This window comes from Phycodurus eques, chromosome 20 (assembly GCF_024500275.1).
Source record: "Phycodurus eques isolate BA_2022a chromosome 20, UOR_Pequ_1.1, whole genome shotgun sequence".
NCBI classification, from domain to species: Eukaryota; Metazoa; Chordata; class Actinopteri; order Syngnathiformes; family Syngnathidae; genus Phycodurus; species Phycodurus eques.
In genome coordinates this window covers 7,668,148-7,693,162 of record NC_084544.1, presented here as the reverse complement: position 1 = coordinate 7,693,162, position 25,015 = coordinate 7,668,148, and the positions used below count along the sequence as shown (strand labels likewise).

Here is a 25,015-nt window from a genome sequence, read left to right as displayed (position 1 = left end):
CAACACGGCCAGCTGCGCCTCGCTGGTCGTCATCTGTGCTGCAGAACAACACATGCCTCCATTCACAACTGCCTTCCTCTTTCCTCCTGTTCCTCTTCCACTTTTTGTCCCTTGTTTATTTATCTTCGCGATGCAAGACTGACAATAAATTCAATCCCACGTTTAAAAAACGTTTAATTTCCCTTCACTAAGGTTACAATTGTTAAAAGAAAAAAAAAAAAAAACGAGCATCATATTTACAGCACTTTCTCGCAAAAGCAGTGTGCTCTGACAATACCGAGCCAGTCAATGCCAATGAATGGGCTTTAGTGTTAATTAGAGGTGCAACAATTTAACGATTCATACACAACTAATCTATTATCAAATTAATTGCCAACTATTTTGATCACCGATTAATTGTTCAGTGACATTGCTTAATTTGAAATTGTCCAAATACTTGGAATTCATTCTCTCATCAGTAAATATTCTCCGATTTCTGTAGTCCTCCACAAAAGCAGACGGATTATCTTTGTGCTTGATCAAAATAAGACATTTGCAAACATCTGCTTTGACTTTGGAAAACAAAATTAAAATTTTTGCCGACTTTCTGACACGTTACGGACCAAATCAATAACTGAATCAGAATCAATTTATGTTTGTGCATTTTCTGAGCTGTCAATAGTGTTGATTTTGAAGGGATGTAAATTACTTTTTTATCCGATGCATCATTAATTTAAAAAAATAAATCGTCAGATTTATTGATTATTAAAATCTTTTGTTGCAGCCATTTTTTTATTTCGCAATTATCAAAACTGAAAAGGCCCCTGATGGGAAAAAGGTTCCTCAAGCCTTATCTACACTACCGGTTATAAGGTTTGAAACACTTTCATGTTATTGAATGGAGAAGTGTCTCGAAACCTTTGACAGATAGTGTACATGAATATACTACTACAAATGGATGCATCCTCTTCCGCATCTGGTTTCCATGATAACATCTGAGCTTGACTTCCACAGAAAACGTGTGAGTACATGCAAGATTCAAGGGTATAAATTTGTGACCCACACCTGTTGCCAGCACTGAATCATATTACCCCGCCACCCCAAACATCTTACACCCCAGCTTGCCATCCACACAGCTGTGTGTGACTCCTGTCTCCCTTTATGCAACACTTTTTTTGTTTTTTTTTAATAAACACACAATATACTGACACCCGTGATAATACTTACGAGCCCCCACACACCGCCACCCACGCCCGCGAAAATACAACTGGGTAATGTTTCGGCGTCAAAGCGTGGGCTCGCGAGTCCCTCGGGATTGAAATAAGAACTCCCCTCAAGTCACGTTCCTGCATAAAAAGTTATAATCTCATAGACTCACCTCAAAATCCTCATCACTCATTGCAGATAATTAAGTCATCTAATTAAATGTACCACACACACACACACACACACGAGCGCACACACACACACAGTTGTACGTCATACATGCAGCACATACAGTACGGACGAGAGCCATCAAAATTGTTTTAATGTGAGCTGGTTGACCTGCTTATTGGGCAACCAAATAATCAAGATGCCATTGAGGCGTCCAATTGCTTGCTCACCTCAACAAAGGCCTGAACTGGAAAAGTAGGTTAAACCTGTACCTTTCACGCATGCGCTTGTGTGTATCTGTGTGTATTTCAGTTGTACATGCATTTTGCGGCACCTTGTGTAACCTACTTTTAGGCGTTTTGTCATCTTCACTTGCCTTTGACCCACTAGTCTCTACACGCTCGGGTCGGCCTGCGTAAGCCCCCCCGCTGCTGACCCTGCTGCCCGAGTCTGTGTGGTCGGGCAAATTCCCGGCAGCTTCGTAATGCTTCAAGAGATTAGCCTGCTCAGACGGTGTGTGTGTGTGTGTGTGTGTGTGTGTGTGTGTGTGTGTGTTTGGATTAAAGGGAAAAGAGGTCAGCAGTCGGAGTAAGAATTGAACAGTCGAGGTGAGGAAACAGCAGGAGGTGAAAATTTGACTAACGCTTAAAAGGGGCATATAGTGGAAAACTGACTTTTTAAATGCTTCGATACAAATAGTTGGGTCTCTGGAGTGCCTGCTTCACCCATCAAGTGAGAAATTACACAACCAAGCTAAGTAATCTGCCGCATATCCGTTGTTCGCGATTCAAATTTCACTTAATTACAGCGACTAAGGGAGGCGAGGCGCTGTTGCAAGACGCAATCTTATTGGTCGACGTCAAGGTGCTACTGTATGTCGGAGGGTTCTCCAGAATACGTCAGACTACACAGAAGATACCTGTAAAGAAATATATAAAAAATAAAAATCAAACATGCTAGACTTTTCATTTTGCCGTTGTAGGAATATTGTAGGGTCATACTGCTGATTGTGGATTATGTCACACTATCAGGGGTTTTGTCGTTCCCGACAAAATGTGTCGGGGCCGATCTGGAAAGTAGGCGGCGATAGCAAATCGGGCCAAAAATGGGGTTAAAATCTTGTAGTCTGATCCAGGTAATAGGAATGTTGTCCAGTAATTGTCAAGTACTTATGTTGAAGTGTTGCATCTCAACTGTGAGACAAGCTTTGTATGACAGGGAGGAGATACGTTTAGCCTGGGTTGTTAGTGGAAGTTTCGGAGAGTGTTCGCTGCATGTGCATGTACACTTGTACTTGTGGGATGTTTGTCAGTGTGTTTGCTGCATGTGCCACATACACAGATACACTTTTTGACAAATCTAATTCAGGTGCCTGGAGATGAAGTGCTGCATCCAAGATGGAAAATATAATTGCTTTTTTTTTTTTTTTTTTTTTTTTAAATGAAATTTTTGGCACATGCTTTGTCAAACTGCTCGCCTCGTCGCAAAAGCCCTCTCTATTAGCCCCGCATGGAAGTGGCGGAGTGAGCAGTGACTTAATTACATTTGACAGGACCGCCCCCTTAAAACCTGCACAGTTCAGTGAGGTTAAAAACATGGTGAAAAGTGTGCTGTAATTCTTGATCCTTTGACAAAAGCATGTGACAGACACCTGGGAGCTGTTTTAAATAGTCAAAAAAAATCCACAATATGTCTCCTTTAAAGGAACATCTGTACATACATATACTGTATATATCAACAAGAGTGGTTATCATTCTTGTTCAAACATTACCAAAACCAGTCATGTGGAAAAATGTGTCAACTTTTTCTGCTCCCCCAATAAGTTAAGTAAGTCATGGAAATGTTTTACTCGGGACTTTATATGTTGAGGTTTGAGATCATGGATGCAAAACATGCGTTTCCAAAAAAGGCAAAAGGACGAGAGATCTGCTTCTGCCTCGATGGCTCGAGACCGGTGGTCACATCTCAGATTCTAACTTCCACAGTGGAAGCAGAGGATTTACTGCTATGAAATGCAGAAAGTCGATCTTATCCGTCAGCTGACCGGGTCGCAAGTGGTTCCCGCAAAGGATTTGTGGACCGCCCCGCCACAAAGAGCAACGCGTTCAACGTTGCGAAAGCAAGGAGGACTTCAGACGGATTACGTACGGATGTCACACGCATGTGGCGGAGACCAGATGGTGTGTGGAGGCGCTATGAGGGAGAGAGAAAGAGGGGGGGTATGGAGGTTGAGGGCCTGACGTGGCTTAAACCATTTGGTTCTAACAGGATTATGCGGCTGGGTTACTTCAGGGAATGCTGCCGGTGGGGCACGGGACCTGAAGAACATACAGAACCTTTATATATGCTCGCTTGAAAAATACAACTACAGTATACGGCTGCAAGAGGATAAGGATGGGAAATGAGCCAGCGTGCCAAACCACAAGTAGATTTTGGCCGAGGCGCGCGCGTTTATCCAGTCTTTAGTGTCGCTGACTGTGGCAGGTAACCAACCGCTCAAACCGGTTTCTGTGGATTTGATGCCACGAGGGACCTGGTGCCGGGGAAAAAAAAAAAGCTTTCAAAAGTTCAACCTGCAGGAATGGATTTGAAAACTGGAACGCCATTCTTAGACTTTCCCAAACCCACAGACCCATTTTGACAGCCGTACATAGTTGGCACACACCTACCCTTAAAAGAGACTTGAAATTAGCCAGTTTTTTGGAGGGGGCTGTCCTGTCTAATGCAAATTAGTGTGGGGGTGGTATTTATTTACTCTCTTTTTAGTTACATCACTAACTGGCTAGTCAGAACGGCTTGCTCACAAGCGTATCTTCTGAAATAAGTAGCTCATATATTTGTTATTTAAAAGTATTTTAGTGTAATATTTCAAGTTAGGAAGCCTGTTTATAACCAATCAAGTGTAAAAGAAAATATATTGTTTGTTTTAGAGCTAGAGCTACTAGTTAAAAGAAGTTAGTTTAACTTTTATTAGAGTATCAATGAGTAATTATTATACCGCCATTATGCTTATGGACTGCATGAGTTGCAGAGAGTTAAATGGCGGCACAGTGCACGACTGGTTAGAGCGTCTGCCTCACAGTTCTGAGGACCGGGGTTCAATCCCCGGCCCAGCCTGTGTGGAGTTTGCATGTGCTCCCCGTGCCTGCGTGCGTTTTCTCCCACATCCCAAAAACACGCATTGATTGGAGACTCTAAATTGCCCGTAGGTGTGACTGTGAGTGCGAATGGTTGTTTGTTTGTATGTGCCCTGCGATTGGCTGGCAACCAGTTCAGGCTGTACCCCGGCTCCTGCCCGTTGACAGCTGGGAGAGGCTCCAGCACGACTGCGACCGTAGCGAGGACAAGGGACTCAGAAAATGGATGGATGGATATTATTAAATATGACACTTAAGAGAAATAGCCTCGGCTAAACTACTTTTATATTGTGTAAATATTAAAATTTGTCCCAGCTCTTGCCTAAATAAACACGATCGGCTAAGAAAATATAAATGGCTATTTTGTTAAGCAGCTACGGAGTACGAAAGCAAACAGGTTCTAATCCATCACCAAATACTCCTAAAAACTGGTGGTAAGTCAGCGCTCGGCGTGTGTGTGTGTGTGTGTGACATTACCGCAAACCTTGAAGCACTAATACTGGATGAATGAATACACAAGTACGCTACTCTGGATAAATGACGTAGTTCTGCGGGCTGAGAAGCATCTCTGCTGTTCACATACACATGACAATGCAAACCACTTAGAAAACGCACTCATGACATTTAAGAAGAGAACTCACGTTTAAGGAAGCGATTACGGACCCATTTATTCTGCTTGCGAGCGTAGCGCCTCGTAGCCACCTTCAAAGCTTCGACACCTAAAAGGCGATTGAGAAGAAGGCCGTTATGTACTGAAGATGGAGGCGCATTCTCAATTGCACTTGCACTAGACAAAAATCGCTGACCTTTGCTTCGGAGTGCGTCTCTTTCCTGCTGGGTGCTGCTTTCGGGAGCCGTCAGGTAGTCATGGAACTCTTTGAAACCAATCGACTGGAATATCCCGTGTTGGTAGTTCTGACTGTAAGAGAAGAGAGCAGACATGAAAACAAGGGTGCGCCAAGAAGTCTAAACCATTTGAACCTACAAAATCAATGAGTAAAGGGCTACAATATTTAGCATTTTGCGAGAGCCATGAGAGGGGACTGTAAAAAAAAATATCCAAGGAAGAACAAACGACAACCTGATCTGATGAAATTTGACATGCACCATGGTGTCAACTGATTTTTGTTTTTTCCCTCTACGCTCAATTGAAATTTCAGGCATTCGATTGGGATGACTCTTCGCTCGACGTTTTGGTTTCGGACGCAGCATGAAAATAGCCACTTTGGAAAAGAATGTGAGAAAAAGGTCAGAGTAGAATAATTTTGTCTGAATCCTGGTGTTTGAACATCCAAATTCCCACAAAGAGTCTGACACCAAAAAGGATAGTGAGGCCTTTTTTTTTGGGCATCGACCGAAAACATTTGGGTTGGTCATCGAACAATGAACATGAGACAAGAGAGATCCATTTCAACTTTTATTTCCAGGTATTTACATCTGGATATGACACAAAAGAAGAAAGCATTATTTCTGAATCAATCGCTAAGTCGAGTACTTCTGCTACCAGAAGTGGTGTGCCTTGTCCTTTCGGAATAAGAGCGGTTTAGCCGTTTAAGACTGGAGATTGACTTGTCCAGTCCGAAATCTCCAATGTCCAGTAGTTTTGGAGGGCGGGTATATATTCATCCATCACGCCACCCATTTTCTAAAAGACTTGATGTCATTCAGTTTCTCAGGTAAGCTGCAGTGTTTCCCAGCTGACTTTGTGCGAGAAGCGGGCTGGACTAGTGGTCAGTCAATCGCACAGCACAAATAGACAAACAACCTTTCACACTCACAATGACATCTTTGGACAATTTCAATTCTTTATTAACCTAAAATGCTCACTTTTGGAAAGTGAGAGGTATCCGGACTACCTGGATGTAGATTTAGCATGTAATAAATAAATGGTTGATCGTCGAACAAAGACATAAAAGACACCATTTTCAATGTTGACTTTATTCTCGCAATTGTTTTATGACTTTATTCTTGTCATCTCTTATAAAATTGGATACAATTTGGCCATCATTATGACTCACGGACTCATATCCTTGAATGAATATCCGCTTATTTAAAAATGCATCAAAACAAGGCTAGAAAGTCGGACGTAAAACAAAGACGACGAAAACACCGTGATGACAACTGAGCCCCCTTGATGGAAGTAATAAAGATAACATGACGACCTTTCTAGACAGCCGTAATTTCACCTTCATTTCTTCACTGTCCCATTTTTTTTTTTTTTTTTTTTTTTTTTACCCCTCCCTGAGGAGAGAACATCAGTATGAGAAGAAGCGACGTCCTTCAGGGGACACTGTGACATTAAAACACTGAGCGACAGTAGCGCTGTGACCCACCGGTGGCGGGCAGAAACCATCAGCTTGTCTTCGCCACACAACGCCCGGAACAATTTGGTCAAATCGTCCCCAATTTGAGAAGTGTCTGCGTGAGCTCACGCTGTACCTTTGCGACGAATGTCCACAGATCCGTGTCGAGCAACCTTACCTCATTTTGAACTCCAAAAATAGCAGTATAATCTTAATTTCTACACTCAGGAAACAGTCGCTGGAAAAATACAGTTCGATAGACACCCTGTGATACTCGGAACAGGGAAATAGGCAGAATAAATGGGTGGCTGTGCAGGCCCGAGACAGAAACCCGAAAATAGCGACAGAGCACAGGAAATGTCGATTCAACAGAGGGTGAAAAGGAATGACGGCGGACAGGGAAGAGAGCTTTGACCTTGATGTTTGGCGGTAGAAGCCAGCCGGGGGATGGAGTCATGAGGGTAAAGGAGTCGCAGACAGGGGGGAAGAAGGGAGGGAGCTGGTGGGGGAGTAAAGTGCTTGGCTGATCATATTGCTGATAGGGCGCTGGTACAAGAGAAGGTTGCAGACTGAAAAGATGGGATGAGGAACGGGCAGCTTCCAGGGAAGTGTCACACCCATGCATTAACTCCCAGGAGAAACAACACACAAGAATGAAAGGAAAGAAAACCACCAACCACTGGCATGCCCGTACTGACTGTAACCCTGACACACTGGCAGCAATCCCCATTGTGTCCTTTGTCTAAACTGGACCTCAGGCTTTTGGGAAGCCGCGGTGTACAGTGTGACCTGTCAAGACGGGGAAGGAGGGTATAAATAATGGGAGAATTGCTTGGCTGAGTTTGCCGTGGCGCTGGTTTCAAGGAGAAGAAGAGATCCTTCTGTCGTGCTGGATCATTAATTTCGAGAGAGATGGGAATGTGATCTTGAACTTGATGCACCGACATTGAACACCACTCACCAACTTGTAAAACCGTTTGTTGACTTAATTTAGTAGGCTTTGGCACCAAAAGTAACGGTAAGCATTGTAATGTGATGCACCGACATGAATCCACTCACCAACTTGTAAAACCTTGTCGTTGCCTGAATTTAGTAGGATTTGGTTTGAAAAGTCAAATTGATTCGGATATTGCACAAACTCAAATTCCGGAGGATTTGGTTGGCAAAGTACAATTTTGTTGAGATTTGGCACAAAAACAAAAATTCAGTAGGATTCAGAAGGGGGATTCGGTTGTCGATCTTTTGTCACAAATTTGCAGGATCCGTAAAACTGGCTCATGTTAAGAACCTGTTAAAGCAAGAATGTCATAAACTGCCCTGCAGTTCTATTATAGTACCCTGGAGGGCTCTTTGCGTCCTCTCTCTCTCTCATCCCTCCCCTCTCTGTTTTCAGCACCTGCATCCAATCCGCCTCATCACCACCGGTATTTAAGCCTGCCCGTTCCAGGAAATCCTCGCCAAAGTATCGCAGCCTCTCCTAGCGGTACCACGGCCCACCGTACTCCAGTAAGCTACTCAACTCCTTGTTCCCTTGTTAACGCGTGTCTCCTCGTTCCCAATGTTCCTGACCCACGTCATTCCTGCCAGCCGCCTGTTCTGTCCACTGCCTGCCACCTGCCAACACATCCAGGACCACCTCCATAACCTTTGCTCAATAAACTGTTCATCATTTTTACATCAGCCTCCGCCTGCTCTTGGGTCCAGCTACTTCCCATATGTGACAAAGAATTTCGTAAGATTTTGAGCAAAAAGTAACTGCAAATAATAAATTGACAAATGTGGGGAGGTTATGCCATTAAAAAAAAAAAAAAAAAAAGATTTCAATCATTATGAAAATATTACACCCATATCCGGTGGAAACTGAAATGATCATTTGTTCAAGGTAAAATGCCATTTGTAGCTCAGTATATTAGTGTGTATTAAAGTAAGACATTTCAATGACACCAATATCAACTGTCCAATTTCCTTTATCCTTAACGAGAGCCCAGACACAAGCCGTACTACTTCCCCATAACATATTGGTGTATCTTGTTTTGTCATTGTGAAAATCATATTTTTAGGCTTTATCGGCACCCCGTCGTCAAACCCCAACTGTTTTGACATTTGAAGCATTTTTTTCATCCAAACTAGTTTCAGCAGCATTGATTTTTTTTCACCTGTCATTCTGTACTTTCTGCTGATTGAAGCGGGCATGGAACTCCCTGAGCTCCTCTATCAATCCGACTGACAACATCTGATCGACACGAGCATCCAGTCGCTTGCCCAGAGCTGGGGAACAAAGAAATAATGAGGAGGATAAACTAGGGCACGTCTAAAGCTGTGACAGGGATCCACTGATTCACTACCCCTACCATCCATGTCGGCATGGAGCCAAAAGATGCAAGGGTCCGGGTACCTCAGCGGGCCCCCGAGGCCGTCGCCTCCCTGCTGGCCTCGCTGCTCTTCCAGCCAGGAGCTGTGAGGAACGCCCGTTTCTTCGTGAATCTGCAGGCTTCTGTGAAGCAAGAGCAGAGGGGAGGCTAAATCATACAAGACCGCATACTGTATTCCTATGTTTTTAATGGATTCAACACGTCCTTGGGATCTACAGGAAGACTTGGACCTATACCGCTGTCCTTGTATGCAACGCTAAACAGAAGAGTCAACATCCATTGAGTTGATGTGATGGAAAACTGTGTTTGCAATCATGAACACATACAACGAGACAAGAAATATTTTTACTCGCGTGACTCTTCGGCCGGCCTGCACTCAAGAAGTAACACAGAAAAACGTGATTCCTATCATGGAGAGGAGTCGGCTAAGCCTGCATTGCACAAAAGACCAGAGTGCACAAACTGCAACTCGTCAAGATTGCGGGCCGTATGTGTGTGTGTGTGTGTGTGTGTGTGTGTGTGTCTGAGCTTGTGTGCAAACTACGTCTCCTCCTGCCAGTGACGACTGCGCATAAGCACTGTTATCACATATTATACTCAATATTTCCGAAAACAGTAGCCAGGAGCATTTATTTACTCAAGAAGAGGGGAAACTTTTATTTTCGGATTTCTATAAAACAATATTTCCTGTGTATTATAGTATGGACTATTGACATTAGCTGTATGGCTTACCTGGCAATTTTGCGCTTGTCGTTGGGGTGCAACATGGCAGCCATTTCAGGGTCCACTTCCATCAGTCGCTTGTGTAATTCAGCTCGTCCCATTTTCTCCAGTTCAGACTTCCTGTCGATGTCTCCATCGCCGCCATCCCCCGAATCCCCCTTCTGAATAGAGATCATGGGGGAAATAGAAAACTATAGGGTCATAAAACAGTTCAATGATTGGTCAGGAAAAAAAGACCTCTACTGAAACTCACACTATGTTGTGTGAAAACCAACCCTGTTAACTATAAGAGGAGGCTAAAAAAGTTTTAAGATAAGTAAAAAGCCAAAACAAGCATACAAGTTCGAGTGTACTCACCCCAGAGTCCAGTAGGACTCGCCACAGCAGGGACTCAATGTAATAGTTTGTGCCTCCAACAATAACAGGCAATTTATTTTGATTATGCATGTCATCTATGTTAGATAGCGTTAAGGGAAAGAAAAGTTGAAATCTTACATTCTACACTGTAGTATCTGGGACTGCCTAGAAACTATGTGGAAATCCTAATAATGCACAGCTTACTGTCAGCTAGCCAGTCTGAGCAGTAGCTGTAGCCATATAAGCTCATATATGAATGTGCTTATTGCATTTCTTTTGTTACCGTTTGTTCAGTAAAGAGATTGAAAGTGTACTGGTGGCTGTGTTTATCATTGATCACTTGTGGAAGGATTACACAAAGTTCTAACTAGCAGTGGTAGGCTACATTCGCCGTTTAAAGACTGCTTCCTCCTGACTTGCCGACATCACACCAATTTATTTCTACACTCGGTGGTGCTTGCGTCCGCAGTAACATTCGTCCTTGCGCAATAATGGTCCCTGTGAAGTTTCGAGGCAGAGAATTTGCTTCAGTCTTTTATTTTTTAATCGAATTAGTCAATTAATCCTTTCAGCCCTCGTTGTGACGTAATGTTGCTATTGTTGGAAACATAGTGGGTGCTCGGTTTATGACAGAGTTCGGTTCACAGCTCCTGTCTTGTTCCGTCCTGTCCTATTTGCCATTTATCACTTCCCTTTCACACACGATGTAACCCCTTCCTTCCTTCCTTCCTTCCTTCCTTCCTTCCCAGTCCACATATAGTTAATATCCAACAGTTTTAATGTAATGCTGCTATTTTCTGGGGGGAGGGGGGGGGGGTCTCTGTTTGCAACAGTATTCGGCTTACTGCTCCCTCTGTGTCCTGTTCCGTCCTGTCCTATTTATCACTCTTCATTTCCCTTTCACACCAGGGAATGGAATGCCGTGCTGCTATTGTTGCGCCTCGGTTTAGGTTCGTTTTATTGTTCGGGTCACTGCCTCTGCGCTGGATTTTCTACTTGTCACATCCCTTCCTCAAAAGGTGTAGAATTGCCTTGCTGGTCCACATATTTACAAAATCCAAATGTTGGAGCTTAATGTGAATGTGGTTTTTCAGAGTTTCAGAAATGCAGTTTCGTTCCTACAGTGGGGAGGTAACCCGAATGTGAATTTAGCTCTGTTATCTCCATCTGTCCCCTCTCAAATCTGACTACATTCCCAAGAAACATCCACCTCAACAAACTGCACGAGTTCTCATCACACACCTTTCCTCTCTCTCATCTCTGTGGGTTTCTCCCACCTTCGCAGATGAAATAAGCACTCAGAGCAGATATCGGCGTAAGCTATCGTCACTGCACCAACTCGCTCCACACAAACGAGCAGTGCTGCGAGCCCGAGAGCGATAATCGAGAGAAGCAGAATGAAACAGCCTGTTGACTGACGGCTTGATAGACGATGGGTTTTTATTTATTTTACACCGTGCGGCTCCTTCCTTTCCACTCCACTCCACTCCACTCTTCATTCCTTGCCGCATTACAGGCTCACTTGTTTGTACCTCCTGTAATCTGTATTTACACCCTTCGCCATTTCCCCGCTCCTCTCAGCAGGTTAGAGTCACTCAGAGGCTATTCTCGGCGCTGCCGCATCCCCTCGTCACATCAGTGAGTGGGTGAGTAAGTGGAGAGTGAGTGTGTGTGTGTACGTGCGCGCGCTATTCTAATAATACTACGTCTATTACGGCCTTCTCCCTTCACATCTGTGCGCCAACCGGCTCCTGCAGATTGTGCGAACAACTCAAGACACCTTTCCTTTTTAGTACAAGCACAAAGCAGCCAATTAGTAAGACACAAATCGAATGAACTCCCCTCTGTGGAACCGCTTATTAATCAAAGAGGTGACAGAAATGGGAGCAGCGTCGGCGCAACAGGGAGGAAAGACGGTAGGAAAGGATATTAGAGACACAGCTTTGTTCCTGAAGTCCACCACCGTGTAGTTGCTAACCAACGGATCCACAAAGCTGATCATGTGATGCCGACACTGGGCGCTCTCCTTGGCCGTCACCTTGTTGGTAATGATGTCGAGACCCTGGTACACCTGGAGGTCGGGTAAAAAAAAAAAGAGAAAATTATGTCAATATTAAGTCGAAATGTGTCAATAAGAATGTCAGCTGCCAATGAGGCTAAATGATGTTATTAAGCTGGAGGTCCAGGAAAGGTTTTGCAAATGTGTACAAATTTGAATTGTATTTTCACGCAAAAACACTGAAGCACCGTCATGCCAAATCCAAAAGCAGTGTTACTAGCTATAGCAACTACTAAGCGGCAAATTCTTGGAGGTTTGGTGAAGTTGTTTATTTTGGGAGTATTTGTGTTGAGCGTTGTGTCCGTTACATTGTTGTACAGTGTTGCCTCGGTGAGAGAAAATACAATAATTGCTTTTCTGAAGTCTTCGCAAAGGTTTTGCAGTTCATATGCGTTTTTTAGACTCAGGGCTAGGAGAGAAGCTCCGCCCCGAATTGTCATAGTAACGAAAGTCTTGGTGAGCACCAGCTCATTTGCGTGAGACAGGACCACCTCCTCAAAACGGGCTAACTTAAGCTAGGCTGGAAAAAGGTGAAAAGTGTCCCATAATTCGTGATCCTTGGGTATTTTGACGAGACGGACTTTTTCTGGGACACCTGGGAACTGTTTTAAATCGTCAAAAGAATACATAATAACTAAAGGAACTAAGATAAAAATCTTATATGAAATTACAAACTCGTGCGATGAGTTTTGACACCTAACAAGCACCTGCAAATGCTAAATTAAATGAAAATTGCTGCCAAATGTTTGATTTGGATCAGAACTGGCTTAAACAGGGTATGACTAAGGTTTGTGACTGTGCATACACATATACAAAAAACATTTAAACATTTGATGACTTGATAGGAAAAACAGAAATTCTATACCAGCAGAGAAAAATATATAAAAAACAACCATAGAAAATGGGTTTTACAAAGAGATGTATTACAATAATAATAGAGCCTGTGAAAAACAGAATACATTTTACTCCGTCTCAATTACTAAAAGGTTTACATTTCTGTTACCTATGAATAAGCCATAAAAGCCAGCACATAACAGCAGCATGAGTGTTGCGCTGTGCGAGTTCACGTGAAACCGCTCTACATGTGACACAACACACCACCTCTGTCCGCTTTACATCACTCAGTCAGGTGGTAGCTGCGAGGGCTGCTGGGTGGTGGGGCTCCCTGCAGGTTTATGACAGCTGTCAAAGTCCGTCACGGTTTTTCACAACCTGGAGCGTTTTCTTTTCATGGAGACCTTGTTTTAACCGCTATGAAGTTCGACTCTTGCTTCTCTGATTGATGCTACACCATTTCCTGGAACCCAGTGATGAAATAAGCAAGAAAGAGTTGATACTGATTAACTGATGGACCTCACAGAATACACTTGACTCTTTCAACTCTACAGTATAATGTAACGTAAGTGCTATTATAGTAGCCCACAGACACAGAACAGTTGAATCATCGGTACAGACTCAAGAGCATTTACATCCCCCGCGAACAGACAGGAAAAGAAGACGAGTCGCTACGAGCGGTTCTTGCTGCATTTGTAGCTTGTGCATAATGTAACAATGGCTGCGGTTTGGACCCTCTGTTTCCTCGCCAAGATGTCAGGGCTGCGGACGAGACACTTCGATGAGTGTTTCTTAAATTTGGAACCACTACACCCACGGATGACCGTACGCTGAATTTACGCCGCAAGTGCGCCATTCTGAATTAAGCCTGTATTTGATTTTTTTCTCTCTTTTTTTTACTGTCTATTTCTTTGTATATTTCAAGTCTAATTGATGACTCACAAAAGTTAGGGATATTGGGCTTTCGAGTAACATTTTAGGATGAACCTAAAATGCACTATAACCTTTCCAGGCAAACTTCATTTGACCTTCTTTAAACTCTAAACAGGCTTTTTTCTTCCAAGAACATCCATTTCTATTCCTTTCTGTGACTCTTCCAGTCTCTCTGTATCTGTAAAAACCTGCTGTTGAAGAGGCTGAACATCTGGGTTAGTGCTTGTCTTTCATCAAAAGAGTAACACCGCATCCTCTCCAACTCGCTCACAGATTTCTCCCATCGAGAGTTGCACTGACGAGGCAAAGCGAACTTGAAATATTTGCGTTTGGAAGCAAGATCACTGCCTTTGGGAAAAAAAAAGATTCATAAAAAGAATGCCCAAATAAGATCAGATTAATTATTTAAACCGTTTAATCACCCAGGCTTATTAGTAATTACTAGTTGTCGAGGCGTTCTAGAAGCTGAGAAGGAAACAAGGGGAGAAGTAGGCATTGACATACTCACTTCTCATTAAATATTTATTACAGAAGTCTTCACTGCCCATGAAGCAGTCAATAAACCAGTGATAACTTTTGCTGCGCTTATTTTGACAATATTATTGAGGATACAAATGGGAATTGTAATACAAAGTATACACAAGAAGGTGAAGGCATCACATTGTTGTTGTCGTCTCATGTCTTTTCATCTTATTGTGTTTCATTTTAAGTCTTATATTGCACAATTGCTTACCAAGAGCGCTTTCTGTCTGGTTTGCCAAAGATGCTTTGTCACAAGTGACATGAGAATGGCACCAGGCAGTCGGTTTTTTTTTTTGGTTTGTTTCTTTTTTCTCATTTTTAGATGTCACGTAAGAAACAAACGTGTACAGTTGCTGCTGCACTCATTTCGCACCAAAAAAGGAACACAAAGTGGTGCGTTTAAAGATGCATTTCCTGGCCAATAAAATGATTTTTGCCTACAAGTGGAGTTCATTGAACGCTGCTGCATATAGCCTCATTTAGTGCACACTCTAGACAACAATTCCTGTCATCGCTCTTTTTATAACAACTCTTTTCTAATTGCTTGCCATTCACAGCCCAATTTTACTTAACCGGAGACTCGTGATCTGGATTTTTGTTGCTTGAAAACAAAGAGCAATGTGTAATCTCATTACCCTTTGGTAAGACATCTCATAAAAAGTTAAGCATTTTATTGAGTCATTTTTCAGCAAAATGCTCAGACAGCAATCCAATAATAATAATAATTTAAACAACTACTTGATAAAACAGAGTACACAGGTTAGGCAAAAACTGACTATAGTGAACCCCGTCCATTCCCGCTTCGAACATATTTTTTTTCCCTGTTAAACCTATCCTCAGAAAAACTCAACTGTTCCCAATTTTTGTGCCCTCTGTAATACCCTAAGGTGCCACAAGATGGTGCCAATGCCCTGGCTGATAGGAAAGTAGTAATTGGTGTCAAGAAATTATGTTGACGTGATACATCTCTGTAAGATCTTTGCATGTTGGGAAGGGGCTAAGTATATAATGTTTTCCAAAATGTCAATATATCTGCAACGTTCATCTTTAATGTATCTTTGTTTTAAGTTAAAACAAAAACAAAAAAAGTGCAGGGACTTTCTAGAGTCAGCCGCATCTCAGAAAGCTAACTGAAAATGATAAATAAATAAGTAGTCCTGAAGTTGACCCAGTTTTAAATTGATCGCTTATCGGTCGTCAGATTTAAAAAAATAAATAAATTTTAAAAAAGTCAGTGCCGATATGAGTCAAAATGCTGAATATCGGCACCAATAATAAGCCTGGACGATAATCGGTCCCTAACAAAAAGCCCCCGCAAAAAAGTCAAGAAAAGCCTACTTTGAACATCTGAACTTTATTTGGGGCATGTATGCGCTGACTCCTATTTAACATGAGTTTAAATGTAATTGGTTCATTCTGAACGCAGCAACATCCCCAGTTCGAAAACGGTGCACACACGTTACCTTAGTTTAGTTTTACTTCCACTCTCAAAACGATTTCATTTTGTGCTGTCTTGTATGGATTATAGGTCATATTAATGGTGGAATAAGTTTTGAAATGATTTATCTTGGTCTAAATTTTTATACCACAAAAACCTGGCATTTTAACAGGAGTTTGCAGACTTTTTAGATCCACTGTATGTATATGTGTGTGCGTGTGTGTTCTTCAGTGAGTGTGCAGCATGATGGGGCAGAGCAACCCAACCTGATAAATTATTAACTGATTCACCGCACGACACCACTGTCAGCCATGTGAGGAGTGGATGGATGCATGAATGGACGTTTGCCGCTTTATTCTATTTTTCCAAAAGGCTAAGAAAACTGGCAGGGAGCAGATGGTACAAAAAATTACAAAAAAGCCCTAAGAGCGGATCGAGGAGCACTGTGTACGAGAACAAGAGGCTCCCTTTCCACTTTTCACACATATCCATCAGCACCCATTCGTTTGCTTTTCCCTTCACTCACCATTTTTCTGACACACACACACACACACTCTGATGTCGACATTTCTACATTCTTTGAGCCAATCTTAAAAAAACTAAAGTTCCATCTTTACTTTAAAGGACAAGTATTATGGAAAATGTACTTGTTTTTGTTTGTATACAAATTCACCCTCAAAGTGTGAACATACATAAATAACCAAGTAAATCTTATGTCATCTGTTTATTTCTAAAAATCTGTCTATAAGCAAGCCGTTCCGAATTTTGACTGATTGTGACATAAGTTTCTTTGCCGATGATTTGGAAGCTAGGCTGTCTACAGATCTCGCATTTTCAAGTTACTGCAGTGAAGCACTATAATGTCAAAGAAAAAGGTACGCAGAGCTGCTATGACAGCTACTGTCTTTACTGGCGCTCCCTTATTCCTGCACACACTGTGTTGGGAGTAGCCGCTGTCACGTCGCGACCCCCTAGTTCCGGCTCCTATAGTGGGGCTGATTTACATAACACCGCCCCCACGACTTGGCTGCTCGACTGGCTTAAGAGTCGCTGTTTTTAAGGGATGACCAGACTCCACTGTCTACAACTCCAAGTCAAAGCCAAAAGGTAACCAGAGCTGCATCATTAGCTACAGGTACTGCCTGAAGTGCTGCCTCCACGAGTGAAAATACAATCCATTCTCTGGCATTCACTGGCTGTGGGAATTCAATGTTTTCCATCACACACTGTGCTGGTAGTATTCATTAGCCTCGTCACGACCCATTAGCTCTGCCCCTGATCATTATGGTTAAAATAAAAAAATACAAAAACATACTCTGCAATGGCCCGGCAGTAGAGGAGGGGTGGGGTGAGCAGTGGCTCATTTGCATGAGACAGGACCACAGCCTCAAAACAGGTTGAGTTCAGTGTGGCGAAAATAAAGCGTGTAAAGTAGGTTTTGCTTCAAATTATATATATATAAAAAAAATGGCATCTCTCCTTTAATACCAGTTAAATGGAGAACGAGCTGACCTCCTTCGCCTCTAAATGCACATGGAAGCCTGGATGCGATAAGACAATTAGCTCAGTGTCTGGGGTTCAGGAGGGCCTGCGGTGGGCCGGCATCGGCCAGCCGTATGTGCTGCATGAAACAGCTGTTCCTTTGGCACATGGAGGAGAGTGTGGGGGAAAGGCAGAGGGGGTGGGGAGGGAGAGGGAGAGGGAGAGGGGGAGAGAGAGAGAGAGAGAGAGAAACAAACATTCATTGAGAAAATGAAAATAGGATTCAGGGAAAAAACAAGCGGATGGAGGGAGAGATAAAGCAAGCAGGTCTCCGTGGAACTGTGGTTGATTTCATAGGGTGAGCTAATGATGATGCCAAAGATACGCTTCTCGCTTCCTGTGCTTTACAATAAGAGCTTTTTTTTTTTTTTTTTTTTTTTTTTTTAAGTGCTGAAGGGAGATGTGACAAATGTCAGCAGACACAAATTTGTGCCAGACTTTCCCCCATTTTCTTCATTATCAAAAATCAGCTCCAAGGAACCCATTTGTTACCAACACCAAAGAGGTTATACTGTATTTACATCAGCATGTTACTTTTGCTGTTTTTCTGCAACTCCCTCTCAATAGTTTTGAATATCAACCTGGGTACGTACAAGGGGTTAGTTTACGATGTAGTTCAGTTCCAACAATGGTCACGTATCCCAAATGTGTACAAATGTTGGACTGCACAGTAGTAGTCATAATTACAGTAAATATTTATACATAAAACACTTCTAGGCAATACATGTAAAACCATTTGCTGAAGGACAGTTCAAACAGTTCTCGACAAACAAAATTATGAAAATCACAATCGAGCTCTTAGTTGGTTGCATTAAAGGAACAATCATTATTTATAATCGATCAAGGGTGCTCCATCATAATACAAGTATGACTATGAAAGAGCTTCATAATGATACCAAAATGTTTCCTCTTTGAACTTTAAGGATTTGAACTTAAAAAATCTTTGAAAGATTTTTAAGTCGAGCGGTATCGCCAATTAGTTGAAAACGTTTGGCGTTCTGCTCTTTTCCTTCTATTTCCACCCACACCTCAGAATTTGAAGATAATCTGAGAGGTGATGGGAAATGTCTTTGTAGATTTTTACCAAACGCTAGTGACCACTCTGGTTCTAATGTTTGCATCTACTAACATTCATCCATCCATTTTCTGTACCGCTTCTCCTCCCTAAGGTCGCAGGCGTGCTGGAGCCTATCCCAGCTATCTTCGGGCGAGAGGAGGGCTACACTCTGAACTGGTCGCCAGCCAATCGCAGGGCAAATAGAAAAAAATTCTCACTCACATTCACACCTACCATGCATCTTTTTGGGATGTGGGAGGAAACCGGAGTACCCGGATAAAACCCACGCAGGCACGAGGAGAACGTGCAAACTCCACACAGGCGAGGCCGGGATTTGAACCCCGATCCTCAGAACTAACCAGTCGCCCACTGTGCCGCCCATCTACTAATAGAACATGATTATTTCCTCCCCCCTTCCACTCTCATCTTTTCCCTCAAAGCACCACCCTTCAACAATTTAATCTACCATCTCCTCTCGCTTACTCTCTGTGGGGAATGGCCCAGTAATGCCAGACTGATAAATCATTCATGCCGTTGTCCTTCCTCCTCCTCCCACCTCCTCCATCCATCCACCCATGCATCCACTTCTCCCTCACTGCGTTACTGTAGCCGCCGCCGCACCCTCGTGCTGCCATTGCCGTTCAACGAAGGCGCACGAGTGTGGGGGACGGAAAACGGAGTTAACCAGCCTTGCCTTTTCGATAATTCATCAGAAAATGCGATGTAGGCGGAGGCGGCGTCTCAATTTCAACATAAACAGATACGTCACGAGCCCAGACAGGTCACAGTCACAGTAGCCGGTGGAGGGAGGGGAGAAGTGAGTGTGAACTGCAGGATGTGTTTAATACGTCAATAAGCAGCTGGTGTGCATGCGAGGACAACCTCCACATTATACAAACACTCCACCAGTTGCTCCGCTATTTGTGTCGGGCAACAGGGAGATCTTCAGTTTGCAAACTAATTGGCTATCGTTCCATTTAACGTCACAGTCATGGAGTCCCAAAATCGGCCAAAGTCTGTCTCGTCTGTCACCTGTAGCCGCAACAAATCCCACACTCCGGATCACCGCTTTCATATAATCCGTGCTGCAGCTCAGTTTCTGGTTATTTGTAATTTTACAGCCTTAGCCATCTTTATGTGCAGCAACAATTCTTTCTGTTAGATCCCCAGAGAGTTCTTTGCCATGAGGTGCCGTATTGAACTTCCAGTGATCAGCTTGAGTGTTAGAGCGATCACACCAAACTGAACACACCTGCTCCCCAATCACACCCAAGACCTTGTAACACCAACAAGTCACATGACACATGGAGGGAAAATGGTTACCTGGACCCAATTTAGACAGTTTCACTTAGGGGTGTACTCACTTTTGTTGCCAGCTGTTTAGACAATGGCTGTGTGTTGGGTTATCTTAAGGGGACAGTAAAGTTTCATTGTTGTACAAGACGTACGCTGACTACTACAAATTGCAGCAATTGTTATTTATTTAGTGTTGTATCATGATATAATAAAACATTTGCAAAAATGTGAGGGGTGGACTCACTTTTGTCAGATACTGAATTGGGGACGTAGGGTTGAATGTGTCAAAACGTAATCGGTGGGAGTGCCAGCCCCTCCGGCCAGCAACAAACAACATGGCCGGCCATTCCGTGTGCTATTTTAAAGCTCCGCAAGCAAACTGATGACATGAGGCGGCTGTGCTGCAGCATATTTCTCACACATTCCCACAGTGACAAATAGACCTCTTTTGTCGCTAAGCTCAAATAGAAAGCAACGCAGCAGCTCTTACGTCCAAGCATGCGTAAAGTGAATGGTCAGCGCCCACCAGAAGTGACTCCCCTAAAGGCCCTCGGACACACGCATGACCTCTTCAATTGACCCCTCACACCCTCTGAAGGACGGCACCCTGCCCACACACAGACACACTGCCCCCTACCAAGAAAAGCCATTTATTTCCAGATAACAATATGTTGTTAGTTAACACATCAACACACATGACTGCATGTCATAAATGAAAATTACTTTTTTTTTTTCTCTAAACAGGCGTGTGAAAACTTGAGTAATCCCACCAGGTGCTTTGTGCACGGTTGAGCCATTGACATCATTGTTTTTTTCCATTAATGGATTCTTTGATCCCCAATGATTGATTGGCAACCAGTCCAGGGTGTACTCCGCCTCTCGCCCAAAAGTCAACTGGACTAGCTTCCAGCTCACCAGTGCCCCTAACGAAGACAAGCGCTATAGAAAATTGATAGATGATATATGATGATGATGATGATGATGATGATGATGATGATGATGATGATGATGATGATGATGATATACCCCTCTCCAAAAGTGAAGAACCCTTCACACATACCAAATACCGCCAATGCATACGTTACCTTGTATTGGCGATTGTAAACATGCTGCTCTGGTACACATTGCGCTTTATCTTCCTTGTTAAGTGTGAAATGAGCAAAAACTTTGGACATTCTGTGTTTTACGGACACTTTCCTGTTTCCTCCAGACTTGCCGCCATCGCACCAATTTATTACTACACAGAGTTTGGACAGGGAACAAATTAAACTCATAAGTCAAGGTACCACTGTATTTTTATTTTCCATTTGTGTTGTTCTTACATTGTTCTGGAATCCACGCTGACTCAGGAACAAAGATGCTCCTTTTACAAGCAAAACAACAAACAGCCTCTTTCAAGAACTAGTCTCAGTGTGGACTACACAAAAAAAAGGGGCCTCATTTAGCGGCACGGTTCGTGTACCACACTATTAACCCAGTTCTATCTGAGGGCTGCGTGTGGTTTGATGAATTACTGGCTAATTCAAGCCTGCTACGACTTCCTCTGTACTAGCTGATGGGCGCCTGTGAAAATGACAATTTCCCATCGTGCTCCCAAACTGAACATAGAGATTCCATTTTTCTGGAAGCTTCTGAAAGACCCTGTTAGGGTCGTGGACCCCCACTTTGGGAATGTCGGGGTTTGTTGATAGTACAGCCAAACATTGTGTGCGTATGTGTGCTATGGATAGCATGTTCATTTAATGAGGGAAGAATATCTCTCTGCATGTCCAATGAAGTGTGGGTAGAGGGGGCATGGAGAAGGGGGTAATTGGAACACAAAAGGAGTGTTAGGGACTGTGGGAACCGATTCTATACGGGACAATGGGCACTTCCCAGCTACCATTCACTATCAGCCGCCGGGTCGGCATAGCGCGACGCTGAATATGCACCAGCTCAGCACAATGTCGCTTTCTCCCAAACAAGCCCAGACTGTTTCCTATCCCAAAGACAACACGGGCCAGCTCGGACCTGCACACAGTCCTCATTCGCACAAAAACAGTCTCAGTCTCTCCCGTCACGTCCACATGGCGTTTTTGCGCCTTCTCTCGGGCCGTCGCACGTCCTAACGGGAGGGTGGCAACAAGGCCGGGGATTGTGGAGCGAGGCGCGCTAACTAGGCCACTGTTTTTTCTCACCTCCGAGAGCCACTGGTCTTCGGAGATATTCCGGGCAGAGATGTTATTAGCGTAACCCAGTTAACCCAATAGCAGGTGAATCCCACTGTCAAGGACACAACACAAAAACAGCCGACGTGCAGGGTTAAAATTATGTCCGCGAGTATGAGGCCAATGACAATTATGGGAGTCGGAGCGTGCGTGAACCAGACTCGAGCGGAATTGGTTTTGGTGTGTGCGGACGCTATCTGGTTGCCATGATGACGCAGCTTGACAACCAAACAGAGAGGACGGCCCAAAGAGAATGGAGATAACACCTGGAGAGCTCGCCGCAGACGCTTCTTATCTATAAAGACACACACACACACAAACACGCACACACAGACATTGGTGATACCATTCTGATCATCCACACAGGTGCTTTTTCTGTGAAGCATCTACATTTGTTGCCACCACGCCTTGAAAAACACTCACTTTACGATACCTCTCTGAAAAGTCAAAAAAATGACACATAACACTCATCCAAGATACGCATTTCCTGCTAAATCAGACATGCACGTCAGAACAGAAACAATATTTCGCTGTTCGAAATCCGTTCGACGGTCCAAGACATTGGCAGTAGTTTTAGGGGAGACTTCCAACTGTTTCCAATATAGCATTATGCCTTTGCTGTTAAAAAAACCCCAAAAAAACCCAATGAGTGCAACGCTGGTCAGATAGTACGGCCCACCGCACACCGAACGACGCAGCCAAGAGACTAAAGTGAACCGTCCCAAAGAATTTACGGTGAGCAACTCTTTGCCTCACACCAAGCAATTGAGAACCGCACATCGATCAATACGCTGCAACAGAAAAACTATGACTCTACGTATTGGGTTTTGAAGCTTCACAAGCAATATACTGTCCGGTGTTATTCTTGACTGAACCGCAAAACCATGGCGCGATTATCAAGTAAGAAACAGATTGTCACAAAGAAGAAGTGTCAAATGTCAGGAGCTGCTGGTTTGAGTTGCAAATTACAGCAAGTAAATACAAACAGTTGACAGTTAAGAGGAACGTGGCCTTCATTTTAATAGGCCATCTCCATGATGCTCTGGTTACCACGGTAACGTTGCTGTCTCCATTAAAAGGCAATTCTCCACCCTCAATCACACTGGACTTTTATTGCCGCATTTTTACATAGTGGGCTACCTTAATTATCTAAATGGAAGGGAAAATATTAAAAACACACCTACTGTACTGTGTATATATGATGCAGTTGAACATACATTTAAACTACAACCATGACAACCGTACTTTACCTTGAACTTCCACCACTGCCAATAGAAGTTTCTACGCATCCTCGAGAAGTTTACCACCCTGCTTTCTCCGGCATCAACCCCACAAGGAGCCTCGCCCACCTGTTGGACCTCTACTGGAATCCAACATGACGCTGCTGTTCGCTGTCCAGCCGGTGCTGCTAACATACTCAACATTTTAACTAGTCCAATGAGTTATTGTCAAGCGTCATTAGGCCCTTGTAAGGCACTATACAAGTCAAAGCTATTAGTATTTATTATTAAACTACAGTAAAACCTCAAATTAACCTATTCACTTTTATATTTACTCTTTCTGAAATGTCCTATAATGTCACAAGATGACACCAAAACCCTGACAAATAGGAAAGTAGTAATTGGTGTCAAGGTAGTGTGCTTAAGCGATACAAAAAATTGGGATAAAAAAAAATGAAAGAAAAAAATTAATAAATCAGCCGAGCGACGGTTCATATCTTGAAAATGTTGGGCCACTTCATAAGTCGCAGTACCACTGTACATTTAACCATAAAAAACTACAGTTGTTTTTTGTGAAAACTACATTTTAAAAAGGTGGTGTCCACAGATATAGAGTGAAGACTAGATACGCCATAATGCTGTAGCAGTTCAGCTAAGCGACGTGCCTGTGTAGCGGCCACAATAGTGGGGGGAAAGTTCCTCTCAAAGGCAATACATGTACATTGACAACTTGTCATAACATGCTCATATTTCAAAAATGTTCATTAAGTTTACTTATTTTGCTTTCAATACATTATTTTTTTAAAAACAGCTCCAAATTGCTTTTTAACCGTAAAAAGATATTCCCAGTTCCATTGGTGTGATTTTATGACGTTGTGTGCAACCGTCTGCAGCACAATGTGCAGGTATCATTGTCTTTTTGATTTTCGTGGCGTCCACAAACAGCATGCGCTTACAACTTTGACCCTCCTAGCTTAATGTCGCTGTAGGTACGCAGCTCAAAGGTACTCATTTATCTATCTTTTGTTCATATCAATGATGGTGTCAATCTTCTTTTCCTTTCGGCTTGTCCCTTTAGGGGTCGCCACAGCGCGTCATCCTTTTCCATGGAAGCCTATCTCCTGCATCCTCCTCTCGAACACCAACTGCCATCATGTCTTCCCTCACGACACCCATCAACCTTCTCTTTGGTCTTCCTCCACGACATCCATCAACCTTCTCTTTGGTCTTCCTCTAGCTCTCTTGCCTGGCAGCTCCATCCTCATCATCCTTCTACCAATATACTCACTATTTCTCCTCTGGATGTGTCCAAACCATCGAAGTCTGCTCTCTCTAACTTTGTCTCCAAAACATCGAACCTTGGCTGTCCCTCTGACGAGATCATTTCTAATTTTATCCAACCTGGTCACTCCGAGAGCAAACTTCAACATCTTCAATTCCGCCACCTCCAGCCCTGCTTCCTGTTGTCTCTTCAGTGCCACTGCCTCTAATCCGTACATCATGGCTGGCCTCACCACTGTTATATAAACTTTGCCCTTCATCCTAGCAGAGACTCTTCTGTCACATAACACACCTGATACCTTCCTCCACCCGTTCCAACCTGCTTGGACCAGTTTCGTCACTTCCTGACCACACTCACCATTGCTCTGGACGGTTGACCCC

General features: G+C 43.3%; 1 protein-coding gene across 5 annotated transcripts in view; it reads right to left on the bottom strand.

Moving 5' to 3' along the window:
• Positions 1 to 25,015, bottom strand: part of trit1 (tRNA isopentenyltransferase 1) — a 31,795-nt gene that overhangs the window by 4,237 nt on the left and 2,543 nt on the right. The window contains exons 2-9 of one of the 5 annotated variants that reach the window (XM_061664294.1): positions 13,403 to 13,601; positions 12,176 to 12,316; positions 10,246 to 10,344; positions 9,898 to 10,049; positions 9,145 to 9,287; positions 8,950 to 9,061; positions 5,297 to 5,409; positions 5,132 to 5,209 (exon numbers count right to left, since the gene is read on the bottom strand). In XM_061664294.1, coding sequence (XP_061520278.1) covers positions 5,132 to 5,209; positions 5,297 to 5,409; positions 8,950 to 9,061; positions 9,145 to 9,287; positions 9,898 to 10,049; positions 10,246 to 10,344; positions 12,176 to 12,247 — 769 coding nt within the window. In that variant the 5' untranslated portion in view covers positions 12,248 to 12,316; positions 13,403 to 13,601. Of the gene's footprint in view, positions 1 to 5,131; positions 5,210 to 5,296; positions 5,410 to 8,949; positions 9,062 to 9,144; positions 9,288 to 9,897; positions 10,050 to 10,245; positions 10,345 to 12,175; positions 12,317 to 13,402; positions 13,602 to 22,103; positions 22,327 to 25,015 lie in introns of those variants that run through there. The other 4 variants (XM_061664293.1, XM_061664295.1, XM_061664291.1 and 1 more) reach the window with 4 other exon arrangements.